This window comes from Rhinolophus ferrumequinum, assembly GCF_004115265.2.
Source record: "Rhinolophus ferrumequinum isolate MPI-CBG mRhiFer1 chromosome 5 unlocalized genomic scaffold, mRhiFer1_v1.p scaffold_110_arrow_ctg1, whole genome shotgun sequence".
Taxonomy (NCBI): Eukaryota; Metazoa; Chordata; class Mammalia; order Chiroptera; family Rhinolophidae; genus Rhinolophus; species Rhinolophus ferrumequinum.
In genome coordinates this window covers 2,118,626-2,141,373 of record NW_022680355.1, presented here as the reverse complement: position 1 = coordinate 2,141,373, position 22,748 = coordinate 2,118,626, and the positions used below count along the sequence as shown (strand labels likewise).

The following is a 22,748-nucleotide window of genomic DNA, read 5'->3' as shown; positions in this document are numbered from 1 at the left end:
ACTACTTCTATACCAAAGTTTTTGAGCAGTTTTATCATGAAAGAATTTTGTATTGTGTCAAATGTTTTTTCTGCATGTGAGATGATCATAGGATCTTTTTCTTTCATTTTATTAAAATGATATATCACTCTGATTGATCTGTGTTTGTTGAACCATCCTTGCATCCCTGGAATAAATCCCACTTGATCGTGGTGTATGATCCTTTGTGCTGTTGAATTTGGTTTGCTAATATTTTATTGAGGAATTTTGCATCTATATTCTTCAGGGATATTGGTCTGCAATTTTCTTTTCTTGAAATATTCTTATCTGTCTTTGGTATCAAGGTAATGCTGTCCTCATAAAATGAGTTTGAAAGTATTCTCTCTTCAGTGTTTTGGAAGAGTTTGAGAAGGATTGGTATTAATTCTTCGTTAATGTTTGATAGAATTCACCAGAGAAACCATCTGGTCCTGAGGTTTTCTGTATTGAGAGATTGATTACTGATTCAGTCTTTTTACTAGTAATCTGTTCAGATTTTCTATATTTTATGATTCAGTCTTGGTAGGTGGTATATTTCTAAGAATTTATCTATTTCTTCTAGGTTATCTAAATTATTGGTATATAATTGTTCATAGTAGCTGCTCAAGAGCCTTTGTATTTTGTGGTATCAGTTGTAATGTGTCATCTTTCATGTATAAGTTCATTTTATTTCAGTCCTCATTATTCTTGATGAGTTTATTGAGCTAAAGGTTTACCATTTTTTAAAGTCTTTTTGAAAACTAGCTCTTAGTTTGATTTTTTTTTCTATTTTTCTGGTCTCTATTTCATTTATTTCTGTGCTGATTTTTGTTATTTCCTTCCTTCTGCAAACTTTGGGCTTCATTTATCCATTTTCTAATTCCTTGGGGTGTAGTGTGAGGTTGTTTTTTTTGAGATCTTTCTTGTTTCTTAACGTAAGTGGTTACCATTATAAACTTCCTTCTTAAAACTGTTTTTGATGCATCCCATAGGTTTTTTATGTGTTGTGTTTCCATTTTAGTTTGTTTCAAGATAATTCTTGATTTTCCTGTTGATTAATTTTGACCTATTAGTTGTTCTGGAGCATGTTGTTTAATCTCCATATATTTGAATTTTCCAGCTTTCCTTCTGCTACTGATTTCTATTTTCATACTATTGTAGTCAGAAAAGATACTTGGTATGTTTTCCGTCTTCTTAAATTTGCTAAGACGTATTTTGTGACCTATCATGTGATCGAACCTGGAAAATGTTCCATGTGCACTTGAGAAGAATATGTGTTCTGCTGCTGTTGGATGGAACAGTCTGTATATGTCTGTTAGGTCCATTTAATCGAAAGTGTCATTCAGGTACATTATTTCCTTATTGATTTTCTGTCTGGGTGATCAATCCATTGTTGAAAGTGGGGTATTGAATTCCCCTATTATTATTGCATTGCTTTCTATTTCTCCCTTCAGATCTATTAATAATTGTTTAATATATTTAGGTGCTTCAATATTTGGTGCATGTGTTTACAATTGTTATATGCTCCTGATGAATTAATCTCTTTATCATTATGTAATGACATTGTTTCTCTTTTGTTACAGTTTTTTTACTTAAAGTCTATTTTGTCTGATATAATTATAGCTACACTGGACTCTTTTGGTTCCAGTTTGCATGGAATACCCTTTTCGTTCCCTTCCCTTTCAACCTGAATGTCCTTAAAGCGTGAGTCAGTCTTTTTTAGGCATCATATAGTTGGGTTTTGTTTTTTTGTCCATTCAGCCACTCTATGTCTTTTAATTGGAGAACTTAAACCATTTACATTTAGAGTAATTATTGATAGGTAAGGACTTAAGATTGCCATTTTGTTAATTGCTTTGTGATTGATTTGTTGTTCTGCAGTTCCTTTCTTCTTCTCTATCTTTGTGATTTGATGAGTTTTTAAAGTTCTTTGCTTTGATTCTTTTTATCATTTGTGTATCTGTTATGGGTACATCATATAGGTAACCATGTGACTTTCATTATATATGTCATAGTTATAATCATCCTTTTCTCTCCTGGCCGGTAAGGTTTCTGCCGAGAAATCTGCTTGCTGCCTTATCGAGATTCTCTTGTATGTGATGAATATTTTTCTCTTTCTACTTACAAAATTTTCTACTTAACTTTGATTTTTGAGAGCTTGTTTATAATGTGTCTCGGTGAAGATCTCCTTTTCTTGAATCTCTTTGGGGATCTTTGAGTTTCATGTACCTGGATGGCCATATCTCTCCCCAGAGTTGGGAAGCTTTCAGCTGTTACTGCTTTAAATAAATTTTATGTCCTTTTTCCTTCTCTTTCTGAGACCCCCATAATATGGATATGCCTTTTCTCTATGGTGCCCCACAATTCACTTAGGCTTTCTTCACTCTTTTTCCATTCTAGTATCTTCATTCTCCTCTGACTCAGTAATGTCCAGGTATCTGTCTTTAAGCTCACAGATTGTTTCTTCTGCCTGATTGATCCTGCTGTTGAAGCTACCTATAGGGTTTTTTTATTTAATTCATGTATGCTTAAGCGCCAGAATTTCTGTCCTTTATTGTGATTTTTATTTCTTTGTTAAACTTCTTTTTAATTTCATTGAGTTGTCCATCTGTGTTCTCTTGAATTTCACTAAGTTTCCTTGAAATGATTATTTTAAATTATCTTTTCAATAACTCACAAATCTGCATTTCTTTGGGGTCTTTTTTGTTTTAATTACAGTGTTCCTTTGGTTGTGTCACGTTTCCTTGCTTTTTTGTGGTTTTGATGCGTTTGCATTGATGTCTGAGCACTTGATGTTGCAGTTGCCTTCAGTGGATAGTCTTTTACCTGGAGGTTGCTGCCAGGTTACCAGCTGGCTGGGAGGCGGGTCTTTGGTACTGAGAAGGCACAGCAGTGTAGTCTTTGTGCAGCTCCAGTGGCTGAGGTTGCCCTTGGCCATACTGCAGGGGTTTCCTGTGGCCAAGACTTTGGAGCTGGAGGGCCTGTGTGTAGCAGAGGGAGGTAGGGCTGTTGGGGTCCTTGGAAGAGAAGGCTGCTGGGGTCTTTCTGTTCTTTTTTGCCCATGGGAGTAAGTTCTAACTGAAGGGATCCTTCGTGGCTCCAGGCCTGGCGTGCTGGCAGAGAGCAGTGCTGGAGCCAGGGTCCCAGGATTGGGCACATGCAGAACTACCACACTGCCTCAGTCCTGGGGCGCAGGTGCACCTGGGGCGCAGGTGCACTTGCTGTGGCTCTGGCACTGGTGTCTGCGGGTGGACACGTGTGCAGATATCCCGTGGAACTGGAACAGAGTCACTAATGACTCTGGCCAGTGTGCAGAGACGCAGCAGTGGCACATCGCCGAGATGACAAGGTGCAGGGTGGATTGGGATCAGGGGCCAGGGTGCAAAAGCAGCACAGCCTGAGGATGGTCCTCAAAGTCTCATGTCTGGCTCCAGCGGGGCAGTCGCAGGTCAGCAGCAACATGACCCCATTGTAATCTGTTAAATCTGCATGTCAGGACCTGGGCAGCTGGCCTTGAGCAGTGCCAGCACAGCCCAGCAACGATGAGTCAGAGTTGTCATCCGGGGGCGGTTAGGGTCAAGGCAGTGGCAGCACCCCTGGCAGTGATGGGTAAGAGCTGCAACGTGGCTCCCTGTGAGCTGGGCTCGGGGCGGCGGACACTGCCCCAGTAAGGGTGCAACATAGCCAGGATCTGGGGCCAGAGGTAGAGCACAGAGCACTGGCAGCTCCTACCCACACATGGCGGCAGGCTGTGGGCCCCGATCCCCAAGATCACAGCACATCTGTGACGGGGCCCCTCAGGGCAGGTCTCACTGTCACAACCCTGCCAGCCTCTGGGTGTAGATCCACCGCCAGGGGGTGATCTGGGCAGCTCCCTCAGCTGGGATCAGCATTGGTGAAGACTGTGGAAGACGTCTAGCAAGATGAGGCTCGCTGGGGTTCTCCTGGTCCCTCCTGGTACCAAGCTGCTCTTGACTGGGGGGATGGGGTGACACAGGTCACATGCTTCCTATGCTTTTATGCGCCTTTCTTGGTTTTTGAGCTCTGCAGGGTTGTTGCTGCTGCTGCTTAATCCAGAGCTTTCTCTGAGCCGTTTTCTTCAGTTTGGGGTCGTTTATTATCTTTGTTTTTTCGTGTGAGAGATAAGCGTTGGGGCCTCATAGTCCACCGTCTTGCTGATGTCACTCCTCAGAATATTTCTATATAATTGATTGTTGGGAAGTTACAGAAGAATAAGAGAAATCATCTTTATGACTCTTTTGAGCCTGAGCTTAGTTATTTTACCTAAGATCATTTTGAAAAGTTCACATATATACAAACAAGTATCACTGTAATGTCCATTGTTAGCTAGGTTCTCCTGACACCTTTACATGTATGTTATTGGGTAATTATAACATAACTATAGCTAAGTCACTGACTTTTCAAGTATAACTGTAAAACCTCATCATGCTTTCAACTCCATTGTGAATTTCCATGTGGAAACCGAAGTTGTTGAATCAGTGAAATCCGTGTGAACTCCCAGGTGGATTCAGTTACCTTTTTGAATACACTTTTTTCTATCTTGAAACTTTTTAGTCTTGAGAATCTATTCTGTTCATCTCTGAAAAACTTAGTCACACAACTTCTAGGAATATAGTCATGTGCCACTTACCAATGGGGATACATTCTGTGAAATGCGTCGTTAGGCTATTTCATCCTTGTGCAAACATAGAGTGTACTTCAGCCTAGATGGTCTAGCCCACTGCTGTAATTGTATGTGCTGTACTTCTAGGTGACTGGCAGTGCAGTGGTCACCGCCAGGATCACCACCAATGTGTGAGTAACGTGTTGCACTATGTTAGGACAGCTATGGCGTCACTAGGCGATAGGACTTGTTCAACTCCATTGTAATCTTACGGTACCACCATCATGTATGCAGTCTGTAATTGACCAAAATGCTGTTAGTTTTCTCATAACTACATATCTTTTCTCTTACAACTTAGTGGCAGTAAAAGCTTAAGCTAGTTAGTTTTAGGTCTGTAAATCTGTTTTCTTATACATCAAATGAGAATAACCACACCTACTTCTTAGAGACATTATGAAGATTAAATGAATAATGTGGGAAGCACCTGGCCCAGTGCTTAAAACATACTAAGTATTTCATGTCAGTTCCACTCTGTCTACACCTCAGTTTAATTGGCGCTCGTATTGGTGAGTTGACTGAGTTAGCTTCTTCCACTGGGCTTTTTCCCTAACTTAAGAAACATAAATGTTTCTTTCCTCTTGGACTGAATTATCTTTTGAACTCTAGGTTACATTTCATTCTAAATCTTTAGCTAGGAAGTAAAAGAGATTTTCCTCTTTACATTGTAGCACAACTGAACGAAATTAGCCTTATTACAAATCAACAACTTTAACCTGAATTATTACATTGAACTATGTCATGGAGGATGAGAAACATAATCATTCTCTTGCCACTTTGAATCCTTTGATGGAAAAAAATAGGAAATAAATCATTTCTATGCCTAAATGTTTTTAATATATTTGAGCTAAGGGTCAAAGTTCATAAAGGACAGTTTTTAGAACCTGTAACAAATTAATATGAAAATAAAATTGGTGTTAATAGTACACGATTCAAAGAAATGTCATTAGAGTGAACTTAGAGTAGGCAGAGACCTGTCATGAACACCTGAGGAGGGAGGATTACATTGGCAAATGGAAGCCAAAAAAAGAGAACAGGATGCTTATCTATGAACACAGGTATATGCATTTTATATGTTTATAGCAGTTTATATGCATGAAATAGCCAGCAGTGTTTGACTTGAGTCAAAAGACAGGCACAAGAAAAATAACTTGTAGTAGGCACTAAAGAGAAGTGATGCTAGAAGCAAGCGATTACTGGAATAACCGAGGAAATTAATGGTGAAGGCTTGGATTTATGTCTTAAAGAAGTATATTTCACAGGATGAGTTGAGCAATTTCGTGTGGGATAACCTCTGAAGGATTTTTTTAAAGGTTTAAAAATGCTCTTAAAAGCTCTTACTACGCTCCGTGCCTTTCAGGGATTTCCCTAATTCTCCAACTGTGTTAGAGTGAAACCGTGTTCTAGGATGCCATATTGTACGAGGGTTTTCCCCAATTCTCGAACCGTGTTGGAGCGAAACCATGTTATAGAAGTGCCGTGTTACACGGGGGCTACCTGTATGTAGGATGGCGTGATGGATAGACTGGCATCTTCCCAGAGTTTCCAGTCAGGTCTTTATAATGCTATCAAGCACTCTTATTCCAGGGTAACCTCCACAAACCATTCCAAAACCAAACACGTTTTTCATGTAATCTGTCTTTTGGATACCTCTATATGTCATTGGTGAAAATGTTAAAACAAACTGAAACTGAATGAATGAGTTTCTTGAGAATGGGAACATACAAGAAAAGGATCAGAAGATCTTAGATGATAGTAACTATTATTGAATAAAGGCATAAAGAAATGCTCTCAGAGCAAGGAGGAGTGTTCATAAACATAAGAGACGTGAACTTCAAAAAAGCTAATGTTAGAAGGATGATTTTTTTTTAATCCGTCAGGAATGCAAAGATATAAAACCAAAGTTTTTGAAGTAGGATACAGTTGTCAGTAGGCTCCCATTGTCATAAACGATATATTTGTTTTGCAGAAATTTTTTAATCTTCAATGAAGTAACAGGCTTGTACTATTCTCTTTTACCAGCTTAAAAGGAAAGTTAGAATTTCTTATATTACCAATACTAAAACAATTTGTAATCATTGACAATTTTTCAGAATTGAATCTTGATACATATTAAAATTAATTTGCTCTGTTTTTACTAGAGAAAGAAAACTGTTGATTAAATAAAATGGTTTCCATCTATATAGTATTGTGTGTGAAAACTTAGCAGGACTCCAAACTGAATTAAGAAAGCAATCAAAAGTTGTTCAGCCACCTCAGAAAAGATATCTCTTTCCATGTATGACTTATCATGCAGAAAATAAACTGCAGTTTTTCATCTGAATATCACTGTTACGGTTTAGCTATATATAGTTCACTCTAAGAAGGATTAAAAACAGAATCGTTTTTCATTTTTAGTCTTTTCAGTCACTTAGATAGAAACTAATCTGCTAATCTACTAATTTGATTTTTCCCCCAAACATAGAGCCTGCTCTTGTTTCAAGATTTAAACAAATCAGGCTTTCTCAGAACACTGAAGAACTAACAGTTCTTACAAATTTCTGGGTAGTTCCACTTCCCATTTATCAGAGACTGGTGTGAGGACAGTTTTCCTTTTTCATCCTCTTTAGAATATTTGTAGAATAATTGACCTAGGGGCAAGCGGGGGAAGCTGAAGAAAAGAGAACTTGAGTTCTGGTCCCCACGAGTACTTTTGCTTCTCTCTCGCTCCTGGCCTGGCCGCTACACGTGCCTGAGAGGGGAACCTGTGATAGCACCGTCAGCACCGTGCTTTCGGCGTGTGATGAATTAACTGCACTGGGCATGCTCATCACCACTTATGATGGCGTCTGTGAAACATGTCCGCTGCTCTAAACAGGTGACTCATTAATGATCTTTTGAAACATAAACCTGATTTATAAGTGGGCACCTGTATGAACAAAATAATAATAATGTCTGGCTTTGCATGGAACGTACAGTTTATAAAGCAATTTACCTGTCTTGTCTCATTAAAACCTTACATTAAACCTAGGAGATAGGCAGGGATTATCATCACCACTTTGGTTTTAAGAAAAAACCAACCTGAGGAACAAAATGGTAATGATAATCCCTGCCTGCACTTTAATTTAAAAAAAAAGAAAAGACCAACTTTGCAACAGTTTAAGTCACTTGTAAAAGCATTCCACTTGGTTGTCAGGCGGCCTGGATTCGAGTCCCAGCTCTGGGCCTCATTAACTGTGTGATGTCAGGCAAGTTCCTCATCCGTTTTCTCATCTGCAAAATGACGTAATATCTACTTGACATGGTTATTTCAGTACTCATTAAGCTGACCATACCGTTGTTTTATAAAAATCCAAAACTATGTGGCATAGATCTTACTCGGTAATCTCCAAAGATACTGAATTCTCTGTAGGTGGTGTTTGAAATGATACCCATCGGTTTTCACATTACACACAATAGGTTTTTTGTTTTGTTTCCTTGTTTCTCTTTTATTCTCTCTCTGTGCCTTGTAGAATTACATCTCAGGAAGCAACGCTATTTTAGGCAAGGAATATACAGTATTTTGATTTAAAAGAAGCCCTTTAAATACTAATACTTGTTGTAAAATGGCTAAAATATATTGAGAGCCATCTTTTGTCTGAATGATTTCAGTGGGCTGCATTGTTTCAAAACTTGAAGAAAAATGTTACTTGTTATAGATTGTTCAGATTACACCAGTCCTTAGACATTCTCTAGAAATTGCCCTTTGTTTAATTCAGTCTTTCTGAATTAAATTCAGTCTTTTATATGGTGCAGTTTTCTTCTCTATACCTTTGCTGCTGCCCTTTCCTCCCTTTGCTCACTGCCATGCTTCGCCTTCTGTAGCATTGTCATCACTGTTTTTTTCATCACATAATACAAATGGTTCTGCAGGACAGGCCATAAGTTACTCATTTCTTTCTGAACTTCATCAGAAGGTGTTTTTGGTTGAACCACAGTGCCTGAACAGCGTGGTTTGTTGAAACTTGAAATTAGGATTAATTAGATGTAACAGATGTTATTGAACAGGTGAGGTACTTGTGTGAGGCGCTGTGGTGGGCCCTGGACCTGTGCAATCTGCATCCAGGAGCCCCTCCTCTACTGGGGAGCCCGTCGAGCAAACCAGTAGTAATACTGAGGCAGAGACCAAGGAAAGCTGAAATATGAAAATGTCTTAACTAAGAGTTATTGTAGTTAAGATGTTATAGCAAATTGTAGTTACATGTTATTCAAGTTTTACTGATAATAGGTAAAATATAACATAACCTTTAGAAAAACAACTATTTAGTCAAATAACTATTATTTGACTAAATTAACGAATGGCATTAAATTTCCCTAACTGGCTCTCGATTTTCTTTTCTATTCCCAGGAAACTTGACTCTCTCTCACCGACAGTGGTTTGAAAATGTTACAGTCCCAAATGCTGGCCCCCCCCAGTCTCCTCACAAGCTGTTTCTTGCCCTCTGTTAATTCCTAATGTTTGCTTTCTTCCAGCAGCTCCCACTTTAACTAGTTCCTCACTTAAAAGAGACCTGTCAGGTTCTTTCAGAATGAAAACCATGACCGGTACTTCTTTCTCCTTAAAGTCCAGCTCTGATTTCTTCACAATTTTGAAAGGGTTTTCTAACCCATGAAATTACAAACTCATCTGGCTTTCACTCTCCTGTATCACTACTCGCTTGCTCTGAGGTATTCCTCCTCCCACCCTCTAGGAGCTTGGCACTTTGCAATCGTTTGCTGGTTTAAAAAAAGAGAAAGAAAGAAAACCTTATTTTTAAACAAACAGCTTTGTTCCTCTCTTCTCAATGCTTTAAAACCAATTTAACTGCATTTGAATATTTACACAGTAGCTGCTTACATCACTACTGCTGTGCCTTTTGTTCTCTCCTCCCCATTCTTCTGAGTTTTCAAGCCTGTCAAAGTCCATTTTATATTCACGTGGTTCATTTACACATGCATTCAAGTTCTACTTTGTCATTTAGTGCTTCTTAGGTGTGCTGACTAGTCAACCAGTTGTACTCAGATTTCCTCTACTGTTTTTTTGTTTTGTTTTTTGCTGTGGTCTTTGTCATCATTGTGTCTCTATTTCCATATTCTCTAAGGAATCAGTTGACTGAATACTATCTGATCTAAGTTTCATCTGGTTTTAGATTTAATGATTCTGTTCTTTTTCAAGAATTTATCAAGAATTTGTCTTGATAGGAGTGATTAACTAAAGTAACATCAAAATAAATGTTTCCAAACAGGTAAGCAGTTTCCAAATCTCCTCTTCTAATCTTAAGTCTATCAAAAAGTCTTTGAGGTATTGAGAAAATTATATCAGAATCTCTAGTTTTCAAATACTGTAATGTACAAATACTGTAATGTGCAAAATGTAGGGTCACGGACTTACTATAGTCATGGTTGCGTCCCAGGAAATGTTCACAAGTTGTACATCTCATAGGCACCTTAAACATGGGTTGGAATAGTTAAACTTGAAGTTAATCATGTTTGCGTTAAGAAAGTCACCTTGCTGTTTTCCTAGTTGTTCATGTCTTTATACAGCCAATTAGCTCGTCCTGGGGGTGGGAGCTGAGTCTCAGGTCGTGGTAAGAGAAGACGAGGCTGCCCGCCTCTCAGTGCTCCTGAGAACAGTAACATGCACTGCTTCTGTCAGGTTGACGTACTCGGAGGTGATAGCCCGTAATGCAGGAACCTTTCCGGATCATCCGTCCTGCCGGCTAGTGGCCTAACACAGCCGGTTTTACATTTAGACATGGTGAACTTTTGTCTGTGACTAAACAAAGCATACCCCTTTTCTACATTTCAGACTCATCAAAATTAGGCTTACAAATCTTAAAACATGTTCTTTATTCCCTATACTTCAAACTATTGGTGACTTGGCAAATTGGGATTATTCTGAACTTTCACTTTTAAAAACTGTATATTTTTTAATTATCCTAAATGAATCTTAGCCTTTTAGTCAAGGCCAGTCAAATGGATAAACATCTGCTTATAAGGTTTAAGAAAACACCCTTTTATAATCATAACTACTTTATTTTCTTTCTGATAGACAGTACATGCTACATCCTGGAAGAGCAACTACACTTTATTCTGCAGTTTGATTATGGAAGCAAAGCTTTGGGACATCTTGTTCTCCATGAGAAGACTTGTTTTTTTTAAGTTATCTAATCCCTGAAAAGGATATTGTGTTAGAAGTTGATTTAAAGCTGAGACAGCCTTCAGGAATGAGTCAATGGGTAGAAAAACTGTACATTTAAGGGAATAAAACTGTGATTGCTTGTTTGAAACCGTGATTTCAAACTGTCCTGCAAGTTTTTTTTTCGTGTGTCATGTTCTGTTGCAGCATCAGAGTTTGGGCCATTTGCCAAAGCTATTTCCCCATCAAGCCCAAGAAAAGGAGTATTTTCCATAAACTAGGCTTAACATTTGCTTCTACTCTGCATTTTAATTTTGAATTTTTTTTTCCCATTAAATCTACAGCTTTTATTTAAATCAAGGCTATTGTAGGGATATCTTTTCTTGCTCTTATATTGTCAGCTATCTAAATAACAGTGAATCATTAACATTGTTCAAGAAGTTAAATAACATGGTGACGAAAGGAATTCATTGGTAAAGAATTCTTTTAAATGCATTTCTTAAAGGGAATTTAAAGGTGCACATTATTTATTGAAAAATATACCGAATTACTAAATATTTGTTATAACTAAATAGAGAAAAACTTACTTAGATTTGTAAGCCCATTTAAGAAATAATTTGGCTTTAAGGTTTCTTTGTTAGGTAGTTAATTTTTTTCTTTTTTTATGAGAAACTAACCTTGAAAATAAATCTTTGCATATGTACCCAAGAAAACTAATAAAAGGGAACATCTAACAATAATAGGCATTGTATCTAAAATAAACTTAATAAGCTGTTCTTTAACTCTTCGTATCCATTTTATGTAATTTTTTTGCTGGAATCTGATCAGCGATAACAGCATTTCTTGAAGTAAACTCTTATTCCAACTTGTTCCTGTTTTTTCCCCCAGATAATGGATTCATACCTGATTCACTTCTAGAAGATGTGATGAAAGCCTTGGACCTTGTTTCAGATCCTGAATAGTAAGTACATTGGAAGCGCTATTTAACCAACTCAAAAATTCTATTGAATTTAAAACATTGTACACATTTTTACCTTTATAAAAATCTAAACCTGCATATACAAAGCCTAACACTTTATATAAAGCCAAGACTTAGGAAGAAATGAGACCATCCAGTGTTATCACAGAGGCTTGACATTCTTAAAATGGGCTTCCTCTCCCACTCTGCACTTACCGTCCTGTTTTTTAAAAAGTGCTAAATATATATATGTGTGTGTGTGTGTCTTTTGTCAATTAAACTGAATGTTTTTTCTCACTGTGAGAATTTTGTTTTTTTAATTCTCTACCTACCCATCTTTAGTAGCTTCAGTGAAAGTGGTGAGAGGTCTGTATAATGTCTGTATTGCTAGTAGTCCTGCTTAAATAAGCTGTAGGCCTCTGACTTTGTCTTAAAAACATTTGATTAAAGACATTGAACATATCAAAGTGATTCAGTACCTCAGTTTTCGAACGTCTCCGTTGACGAACATTTTGGTTTACAAATGCTGTGAACCCAGAAGTAAATGCTTTGGTTTTCGAACACGCCTCAGAAGTCGAACATGTCACAAGGCTTCCGTTGAGTGCAAGATCCTGAGGCCTAGCTATTGGCTGTTTTTGAATGTTTCAGAACTCAAACGGTCTTCTGGAACGGATTACGTTCGAAAACCGAGGTACCACTCTACCGATCAGAAACCTTTGTAAGTGACCCAGAATATTACAGAATATAGCTTTTCAATATTGAAAGTATTGAGGTATTGCCTAACATTAATACTATGTCGTTGTCTTTGGTCCCAAAATATGAAAATACATATAAACATTTACAAATCACATCTGAATTAGTATGTCTGAGTCTTACTACCTAGAGCTATGATGTTATCCGTTCTTTACAGTTAGACATAAGTGTTTCCAACTTGAAGAGAAATTCAGACAGTTGAACTAGTCAATAAATGGTATAATAGTAATTACCTCATTTCTTCTAAACTGATTTCTAGTGGAGATCATCTTTTTTTCATTACTCTAATTTGCAAAAGAGAATTGAACTCAGTTAATTTTACTTACTGACAATTCTTAAGACAGGAAGAAGGAGAAAGGGAAAGGTGTTTTTTTTTTCTCAAATTGTTAACATAGATAGCTATATATCGTCTACTTAATTTTCTTTGCTTCGTCAGAAAACATACCTTTAATTATAAAGTTAGTACAATTGAGTTAGATTGTTTTTCTAGAAGTAGCTGAAAGGTTAGACTCACTCTGTACTTTGGTCTAATCACATTTGTGATGGCCCACAAATTAACAGGGCAAAATTTAGGGTTAATGAATTAGATGTGTTAAATATCTAATTTATTAGATAAGGTCCTTAGCTTAATTTGTTTCATGCCATAACCTCCTGGCCTTACTCAGACCTATTAAAATATCATATCCTTTGTATGTTTAATAAGGGATACTTAACTTGGTATTTATAGTTTGGACAATAACATGGAGAATGAAAATTTTCTTTTCAGAAAGTTTTCATTTGTAACTCTTCAAATTGCAGTCTATTTTTCTCTGCCTTCTTTCTAGTCATACATAACACCTTTCACCAGTTTTGGCTACACCCAAATGGTAGCCGGCTATGCAAAGCACTGTTCACTTTGGGCTACTGGAACAGTGAAGTATATACCACTTGCTGTAATTCACTGTACTTTAGCTCTTTGAGAACTGTCTTACCTCTTTCACCTTCAAGTTACATTGTCTAAGAATTTAAGCCTCCATTTGGTTCTTGAAAGTACGTTTTTATAAAGGAGATGTTTTTGATTATCTGATGTACCACTGCCTTCTGACTGTTTGTGTTTCTCCTTCAGCTTAAAATAAACACTTTTTTTAAGTTAAATGCCTCATCTGATTGTTAAATTTAGGCATACCTATGAAGCAAAGAGTTTGCCTTTGGGAGATAAGCCTGTGTTTATAAGCCTAGGTTTTTAAATTACTTTACCTAATAAGGAACAATATTCTGAAGTCATCGTCATAATTTAAATTCTAAATAGTAACAGATTATTCTGGTTTAAAAATAACCAAGTTTTGGCAAATTAGATGTCATTCCTGTGTATTTGTCATTAAGAGGCTAAAAAGAACAGCTCTTTGGATTTTTGGCAGTCAGAGTGTTATAGTACCAGTAATTTAGTCATGAAAGAAGAAAAATAAGCTTTTTTTTCCTTTGGTATCCAGTATTTTTCTTTTTTTCTTTCTCCCCACAGTATAAATATCATGAAGAATAAATTAGATCCAGAAGGATTAGGAATCATATTATTGGGTCCATTTCTTCAAGAATTTTTTCCTGACCAGGTAACATAGTTGAAGAAATCTATTTGTTGTTTTGTTCTGTGGGAATGACCATCTGTGATTGTTTCAGCATTTTTTCCTACTCATTAAAAATGTGCTAACATGTAGTTACGCATTATCATGTGAATACTTTGCCATACAGAGAGGACAGAAGGACATGTGAGTTGCAGTCCAGTAATACAGACTCCAGGAGAGAGGTGTGGTGGAAGAGTGTCTACACTGATACGTACACGTAATGACACTGCTTTTCTATAGGAAGCACAGAATTCAGAAGTATGGGGAGTCCAAAGAGAAGGATTCTATTTATCCACTTCCACTCCTATTTCCTTCCCTTTCCAGCTAACTAGTGTTAATAGATTGGTATGTATTTTTTTAGAACTTTCCAAATACTAGAGAGAAGGTAAAGGAGCCTGTATGTGGTGGGAGCTCCTCCTAGTGAACCTGAGTTCCAGGAGAATTTTAGTTGAGTGCAAGAAAAACCTTTGAATAGCTGTGCTATTCATGTTGGGACATGTCTTCCACTGGGCTTTGATCAGAGACCAGTGAGAAGAATCTGCGCTTTTGTTCTCTTGAGTTACATCTATGTCACTGGCAAGCCAGTTCTGTAGCCTACACCTGTCTTTTCTTTTGTGTTTCTTCTCTGAGTGGAACATTTACCATAAACCAAATTATTTAGGTATATCGTAATCATTTCATCAGATATCAGCATAGTTTAAATGAAAGTTCACTGTTTTAATAAAAATGCCAATGTCCATTCCACCTCTATTATAAAAGAGATGTATTGTCAAGCAGAAAAATTGTAACAAAATGATAGAGGGAAAATGTCAAGATAAAGTTGTTAATTTGATGTCTCAGATTTAAATTATCTTGACCAGAGTAGACAATATTATTAACATTTAACCTTTGGAATTGAAAAAAGAAGAAGGACCCATATTTTCTAAACCAGTATCCATCTGTTATAGTTACTATGAGTAAAGAAAATGAGGGAGGGAAATTTCAAAAAGTAATTAAGAATATAATATAGCTATTAGACTTTTTAAATTTTTGGTGAATGCTTCATAAAAAATAGATTCTTTATTTCTGACATTATTAGCAAGACTTGTGGATTGTGATGTCCTATTTGGTCACACTCTCCAAATTCTTGGGTTTTTGAAAAGTTCTTTTTTGTAATCTAATACTGTTTTAGATATCTTAATAAATGCTTAATAAATTTTAGCATTTAAAACTTTTTTGCGAAAATGTTAATTTTACTTTTAATTTATTTCAAGGATGCTGTCAGGACGTGTTATAGAAATACTGGTTTCTTAGTTATTAAGGAAATAAAAAGATATTTGTTTTTAATTTTAGGAAGATTTTGAAAAATGGCTGGGAAACATAAACAAAGGGAGCTAGTTACAACTGTTTTGGAAATATATATCTTATATTTAGTTAATTCCATGATGCTGCTTACAATTATTCCAAGAACTTATTACTTCAAGAAATTTTTTATTTTTTTTAATTTTAGTATTTTTTGAGGTAATTAAAGAAAATTCTAGTCCCCTTCTCTTTTACAGATGTCATACTCTTCCATTGCATTATTCTGTTTGTTCTGCCAAGTTCATCTCTTACTGCTTGCCTATGTCCTGCTATTCTTCTGAACAAACTGCATCTGAACCTGACTGAGCTCGTATCCCTGTGTACTTCATGCATTTTCTTCAACCAAAGCACATGATCCTGCCCTTGGTTCTTCTTAGAGCAGTGGGTTCTCAAAGTGTGGTCTCCAAGAAGCTTGTTAGAAATGCAGATTCTCAGGCCCTCCTCAGACCTAAGAAATAAGAAGCTTTGGGGGTGGGGGGGCAGTAGTTGGTTTGAACAAGCCCTGTAGGGGATTCTGATGGGGCCAGAGTTTGAGACCAACTGCTTTAGCTGAAGACCTGTCACATTCACACCCTGTAAGAGCTCAGACCTCTCTGATCATAGCCAACACCACTGATGTCCTTTCTCTGTAGTCACAAAGTGTAAAATGACTCTATCACTCATTTTGGCCCTTATTAATATATTTCTTGGTACCTAACAGACCAATATAGTGACACTCAGTAAACAATCAACTAGGAATACATTAAGTGACAAAACTTCAATCAGAAGGACACCCAGGAAAATATTTAACTTCAGTAGTCTTTACAAATGCTTAAAATGGGTGCTATGGAAGAGTATTTCTTTGCTATAAGGCAGACGCAGAGGGGGGCGGGGAACTGGGAATACTCATAAGCATTTCAAGGCAATTTGTTTATAATAAGAATAGCAGAAGCAGCTACTACCATGCTTTATAAATTAGGTAATATTTTTCTCCCATTTTGGCAATGAGGAAACTGAGGAGTAGAGAATTTGAGAAACTGCTCATGGTCATACAGCTGGTAAGTGGCTGATTCAGGAGTCCAGCATAGGTCACCGAACCCCAGAGACGAAGCACTTTCCCTCTGTGTTACACTGCTTTTTGATATTTCAGTATGTATTAATGACTGGAACTAGAGAATATAAATTGTATTCAATGACAGTAAATGTTTCTATAAATATTGTAAGTTGTAAGTTAAAGTATATTAACTCTGAAAATCAATAGCCAGATTATCTAAGTAACTAATTGCATTCACTCATGTATATAATTAAGGAAATGACTGAATAAATTACTGATTTTTCTGTTTTTTGTGAAGTATTTTGAGTAGGATACAAAAAAAATTATGACAGTTTGGATTTTAGTTGGGAATACAAGAATGAAAAGTTTAAAAAGTTAAAAATTTAAACAATCTTTCAAAATAACTGAAGAGATGATACAAAGTAGTGTATGATTTGTTCCCAAATTAATTTTTTGAGACAGTTGTTATTATTAAGGTCCCATCTAGTGTGTTCAAGAGAAACTTTACAGAAAAAGCAAGGTTTGAACCAGGTCTTGAAAAGAGGGCGAGAGAAAGGCATTTGAGAGAGAAGTAAAACCAGCCATGAATGTGCACAGAGCCAACAACAAAACGTCTTTTCATGGGAAAATGAGTAATATGCTTGGCTAAGAGGATTCAGAAAAGTGAGTAGTTGCAGATAAGACTGAAAAGGTAGATTAGGGCCTGTGTTTTAGGATTCTTGGTTGCAAATCACAGAACCCCAGCCTGAACTGATTTAAGTGGGCGGGAAAGCTGTGCATTGGAAAGAATAGCTCAGGATTTAAAGAAGCAAGTAGCAGAAGCCGCTCAAGGATCCTCCGAGACTGGCGTAGTCTCTCCATCATCTGTCCTTCCTCTCTCCAAAGTAGCTACATTTTCGCAGCCTGTCTTTCTCTAGGAACCTGAAGCTACCCACAGTTGCCAGCAGCTCTCTTTCCTTAGTTTCAATTGGAAAAAAAAATCTAAGGAGGGATGGTGGCCCAGCAAAGTCACATTCCTATCCTTGTATCAGTTGGATATGGCAGGAAGACAGCCACAGGCCCTGAGGGAAATCAGTGGGGCCAGACCATTAATGGCCTTGAGTGCTAGGTTAAGAGAGTTGATCTTTAGCTAACTGAGAACCAAGATTAAGACAGTAGGAATAACATGGTCAGTTTTTCTGAAAGTTTAGTATAATGATTTATACGATATCCTTTCTTTATTGAATGTTATTAAAATCTAAGCCCTGATTATGTGTTTTAGAAACTCGTTCTTTAAAAAAAGAAAAAGTTATATGTGCACATAGGTAAAACTATAAAATAAAGTAAGTAGTGCAGGACATCTAAGAAACATCAGCACTTCCCCACTTTCCAGTCTCTTCCCCGCAACTGTTTCAGGTTTTATATTTTCTGGTAGTTAAAGCAAGAAACTTAGATTTATGCAGTTATCAAATGATTTCCCCATCAAAGGATAAAGGTTGAAGAAACTTACATTTTACTTTCGATCGCTAATTAGCAGTTGCCTGATATAAAGATATAATTTAAAGTTTTAATAGTACTTTCTTTATAATAGGGCTCCAGTGGTCCAGAGTCTTTCACTGTCTACCACTACAATGGACTGAAGCAATCCAATTATAATGAAAAGGTATGTGTCTCATTCACATAGTAATGTGTCTTCACCTGGGTTGATAAAATAAATATATGAATATATTACAATGTTTGATTCCCACAAAATTGCTACCTAAGGTGATTATTCCAGGAGTCTCTTTACTATTACAGTGTTTTTCAGAACTGGTCATATTTTGTTTTAACCAGTATATGATACTCAGTGAGATATTTGTTCGGATTTTGGAGTACCGTGTTTCCCTGAAGATAAGACCTAGCCAGACAATCAGCTCTAATGCATCTTTTGGAGCAAAAATTAATATAAGACCCAGTCTTATTTTACTATAACATAAGACCCGGTTATAACATAATATAATATAATATAATATATAATATAATATAATATATAATATAACCGGTCTTATATTAATTTTTGCTCCAAAAGATGCATTAGGGCTGATTGTCCGGCTAGGTCTTATTTTCGGGGAAACGTGGAAATAGTTGTACTTTGATAAAATAACTACATCTACATACGTGGTGTTACCCTTGGCTGTGTAGCTATTATCGTGTCATCCGGCCAAAGTTACTGCTCCATTCAAGTGAAGAAAGAGGTAATAGACTTTTGAGAAAAATATTTTGAAGGATTTAAATTAATAACCATAGCGAGCATTTACCTGGAATTGTATGAGGCACTGTGTTTTATCTGAAGTTTCACTCCACCTTATGAAGTAAGTATGGTCTGTATACCCGCCTTTTACAGTAGAGGAAGCTGAAGCACAGAAAGGTAAGCAACTTGCTAAGGTCAAAGAGCCAGGAAAGGGCAGAGCTGGGGCTGAAACTTCAGTAGTCTGCCTCAGAGCCTGCGCGCTTACCCACTGTGCTTTGCTGCTGCCCTTTGAGAGTGATTCGTTGACAGAGGCACCAAGGTGATTCCACTGTACTCACCTGGTTTAGTTCAAGAGTTGGTCTCATTGATTCACCCTTTTTGATCAACTATCAGCTTTGTTGACACTAAAGATATAGCTATTATGTTTGTATTTATTCAAGTAACAGTCACAGAAGATATAGCTAATGTTAGAAGGAATAAGGGCCTATCATAGCCTTTTCACTTGAAATAACCATGCTGGTTTCACAATTATCTAAATTGAGAATGGCTACAGAAAATAGATCATAATGTTCACTAAATGCATAATTCTAGTTAGAACAAATAAACATGAAAATAAAAGTTTCAGTCTAATAGAATATAAATTAGAAGTTTTATTAAATTAGATCTAAAGGTCTTTTCACACAGCAGTTATTGATAGAGATAGCAAAAACATATAAATTGTCAATAAGAACACTTGGGTGCTATTTCCTAATGTGTGTTACTGAGAGCTTCATCTATGTTTTGAAATTTTACAGAGCCTTGGAATGGGAGGTACTTTACAGTACTAATAATCCACCTACACACGGTCGTGATCAAATATTATGCATATTTTACAGACGAGGCATCTGAGACAGGGAGATTAGGTGACTCACCGGGTCACACAGGAAGTCCCTGGCAGAGCAGGAAGTGGAACTGAGTTCCTGATTCCCATTCCTGTCCTTGGTCTGCTTGACTGCGCTGCCTGTATACAGTAAATTTTGAAATCAGGCTCGTGATAAACATCTGACCTACCAACATAAAGATCAGAAACCAAAGATGAAATATTAACGTGACAATAGTATGTAAGAACTATAAAGCAAAGCATGTATGCCCTTAAGTTGCAAACGTGTAATGTTTGGAAGTTACTCAGGATCTGAAATATGGCAGACCACTACCTGACGTACTGTTAAAACATCTGAGGGAACGGACAAAGGGAGAATGCCGGCCAGGTGGGAGGGAGCGTGACCCAGCAGCGCTCAGGCCACAGAGCCGGGTCACAGTGCTGTACCCATGGCAGGGACTGTAGGTCCTGTCTTTACCCTCTAATTAGTGTACCCCGAGTTACAGTCTTTGTGGACGATTTTTCAGAAAAGGAAGTTTTACTTGGAGTTGAAAAGCATGAGTTTTAGTTTTTAACAGTAAATTCATTTCATCAAACCTAGAAACTAATGATTAATCAAAGATGAAAACAGTGTATTTCACTTTAAAATCTTTAGAGCTTCCTCAAAAAAAAAGGAGTAGATTCATGAAACCAAATCATCTGACCTAATATAACATATTCTATTCCTACATTTAATGTGTTTTTAAGGAAACTCCTATTTAAGGCTAATAAAGTTGTTTCAGCTCTTTAGTCAAATAGTTTATGGCTTTTATATTGGAAGAACATAATTACAATCATGTGTATCAGCCATTGGATATATAAGACTCAGTATACATACTTCAGGAAAAGGCTGTCTAGATCTGTTCCTTTTAAATTATACAATCGGAATTTCACTTTGTATTGGACAAAAAGAAAGTAAAGACTAAATGGCTTAATGTGCACAGTGAGCCCTTATAATGAGTTAGTCTTTGGTTTAAGTAAGTTATTTCATAGATACTTTTAAAAGATTTGTATCGTAAATTGTTTTTCTGACACCCACCTGCCAGTTTATATTTGATGTGATCATTGTCACTGCATATAAAGTACCTGGTTAGTTTTATGTATCAGCCTTTCTATTTGATTTTTGTTTCAGTCCTGACAGCCTTTTTAATTTTTTCTCCATGATTTTTCCTGCAGTACACTCTTGAACAGCATTTCCAGAGTATTTAATACAACACATAGCAAATTTCAAACATCCAAATTGCTTTCAGCTCTGGAGATTCAATGCTTAAATTGAAATAAGAAAATTAAGTCCTCAGACTATACAGCTACACTTCTATTATAGCTTTTCATTTTGTGAGGCAGCATGACCGTCTGAGTGCCTTGGGATTAAAATAGTAGGAACTGTATAAATTATGTAATCTCTTCTAAGTGGTATGTGTCATTTGAAGAATTTTTTCTTTTGTGAGAAAGAAACTGGGGATATTTTTGCTTTTTTTTTAAGTCGTGAACTTAAAATCTGAAAATCAACTGGTAACCTAGCCGTTAAAAGGTGTATCACTATCTTGTTTCCAAATTTATTTTCACAATCAGTAAATATTCTCGCTCATAATTTCTATCATAAAATTAGATGCAAAGTTCCATGTGAAACAATATCCAATGCATTTTTGCTAGCCTACAAAAATTTTTGTATCCCTCAAAAATTTGCTAAGAATATTGATTGACCTTGGTGGCTTTATTTTGCTCAACAGGTAATGTATGTGGAAGGGACTGCTGTTATTATGGGGTTTGAAGATCCCATGCTACAAACAGATGACACCCCTATTAAACGCTGTCTCCAAACCAAATGGCCATACATCGAATTACTCTGGACCACAGATCGCTCTCCTTCACTAAACTGATTTGCATAAGTATTTATAAGGAAGATTATAGCAGATATTGAAAGAGGGATGCAAGAGGCGATTGGCTATACACTGGTATCACTGCTTAATTGTAAATAACATAACACATTTTCAGTGTTTAAGATATATGTTTAAATTATTTATGTTAAAGGTTACCCTATTTTAACTGTGTGAAATTTACTAGAAAAATTAAGCTTCAAAGTTCACCATTTACTGCAGTCAGATAATTGGTCAATTATAAACATCATCGTACTGTAGCATTTGTATACTGAGTATCAAACTTACTATTTATAAACTTCTACTTTGGGGTTTTATTTCATTCAGGCATATTTTATTGTTTAAATGATTCTGGCTTGCAGTATATCAGCCTCCACATTGAAATGCAGAAGATTTCATTTTTATTTTTCTAAAATCTGTTTTCCATTAGAAATATTGATAAATAACACATTATCAACTTGGATCTTTTGACAATTGGCTTAGCTCAGGCATGTTTATAAAAAGAAACTATAAAGGAACATTAGCATTTATTCAGCAATAGAGGATGTGTTTTAAAAAAAATGATAGGAAAGAGTATGTTTGATAGTTTTAACATTTAACTTTCACTGTATTGCCAAATATTCTTCTAAATCTGTCCCAACAGCCCCGTAAGCCAGCTTTCTTGTAAATTTATAAATATGATAAATGCATGAAAACATCTGTTATTACATTAGTATATTGCATTATTTATTACAATCCTAGTGGATGGCCTAAATAAATACTTTTTTTCTTTAATGTACCAATGCATTTTTTTTTTTTTAACAATGGTGGCTCAGAATAAATACATTCTTTTAAACATCTCTGCCCAGTAACCCTGAGAGCACAACACAGGAAAAATGCTTAATGGATTCGTACACCACTTTGAAAAGGAGACCAAACCTTACCCTTACCTACAAGCTCTGTAACTCAGGCGCCAGAAGCACTAAAACCTGGGTGGCAGCTGTGTGGCCCAGTGGACAAAGACACAGAAGCCCCATCCTGATTATTTCAGGCAGAGATTTACTTTCTTCTGATAGGTCTGTGGCCCAGCAATTTGAAATGGGAATAGCCAGAGACACTGCTTCACTTTTAAGACAGGCAGTTGTTGAGTGCCTCTTGGGAATTTCACAACTGCACTTCCTTCAGCAGTATAATTGAATTTGTATTTCCTCTGTGAATCTGTTTGGATATTGTTTTATTTTTATAGACACAATTATAATAAGTAGATTTTAGCATAGGGAATAATGCA

General features: G+C 36.5%; 1 protein-coding gene across 4 annotated transcripts in view; it reads left to right on the top strand.

Annotated features, from left to right (window-relative positions):
* The window catches only part of MINDY3 (MINDY lysine 48 deubiquitinase 3), an 85,470-nt gene extending 63,211 nt beyond the window's left edge, over positions 1-22,259 (top strand). For all 4 annotated transcript variants that reach the window (XM_033100750.1, XM_033100749.1, XM_033100748.1 and 1 more), the window contains 4 exons: positions 11,703-11,775; positions 14,024-14,111; positions 18,068-18,139; positions 21,335-22,259. In XM_033100750.1, coding sequence (XP_032956641.1) covers positions 11,703-11,775; positions 14,024-14,111; positions 18,068-18,139; positions 21,335-21,484 — 383 coding nt within the window. In that variant the 3' untranslated portion in view covers positions 21,485-22,259. The remainder of the gene's footprint in view (positions 1-11,702; positions 11,776-14,023; positions 14,112-18,067; positions 18,140-21,334) is intronic.
* The last annotated feature ends 489 nt before the right edge of the window (positions 22,260-22,748 follow it).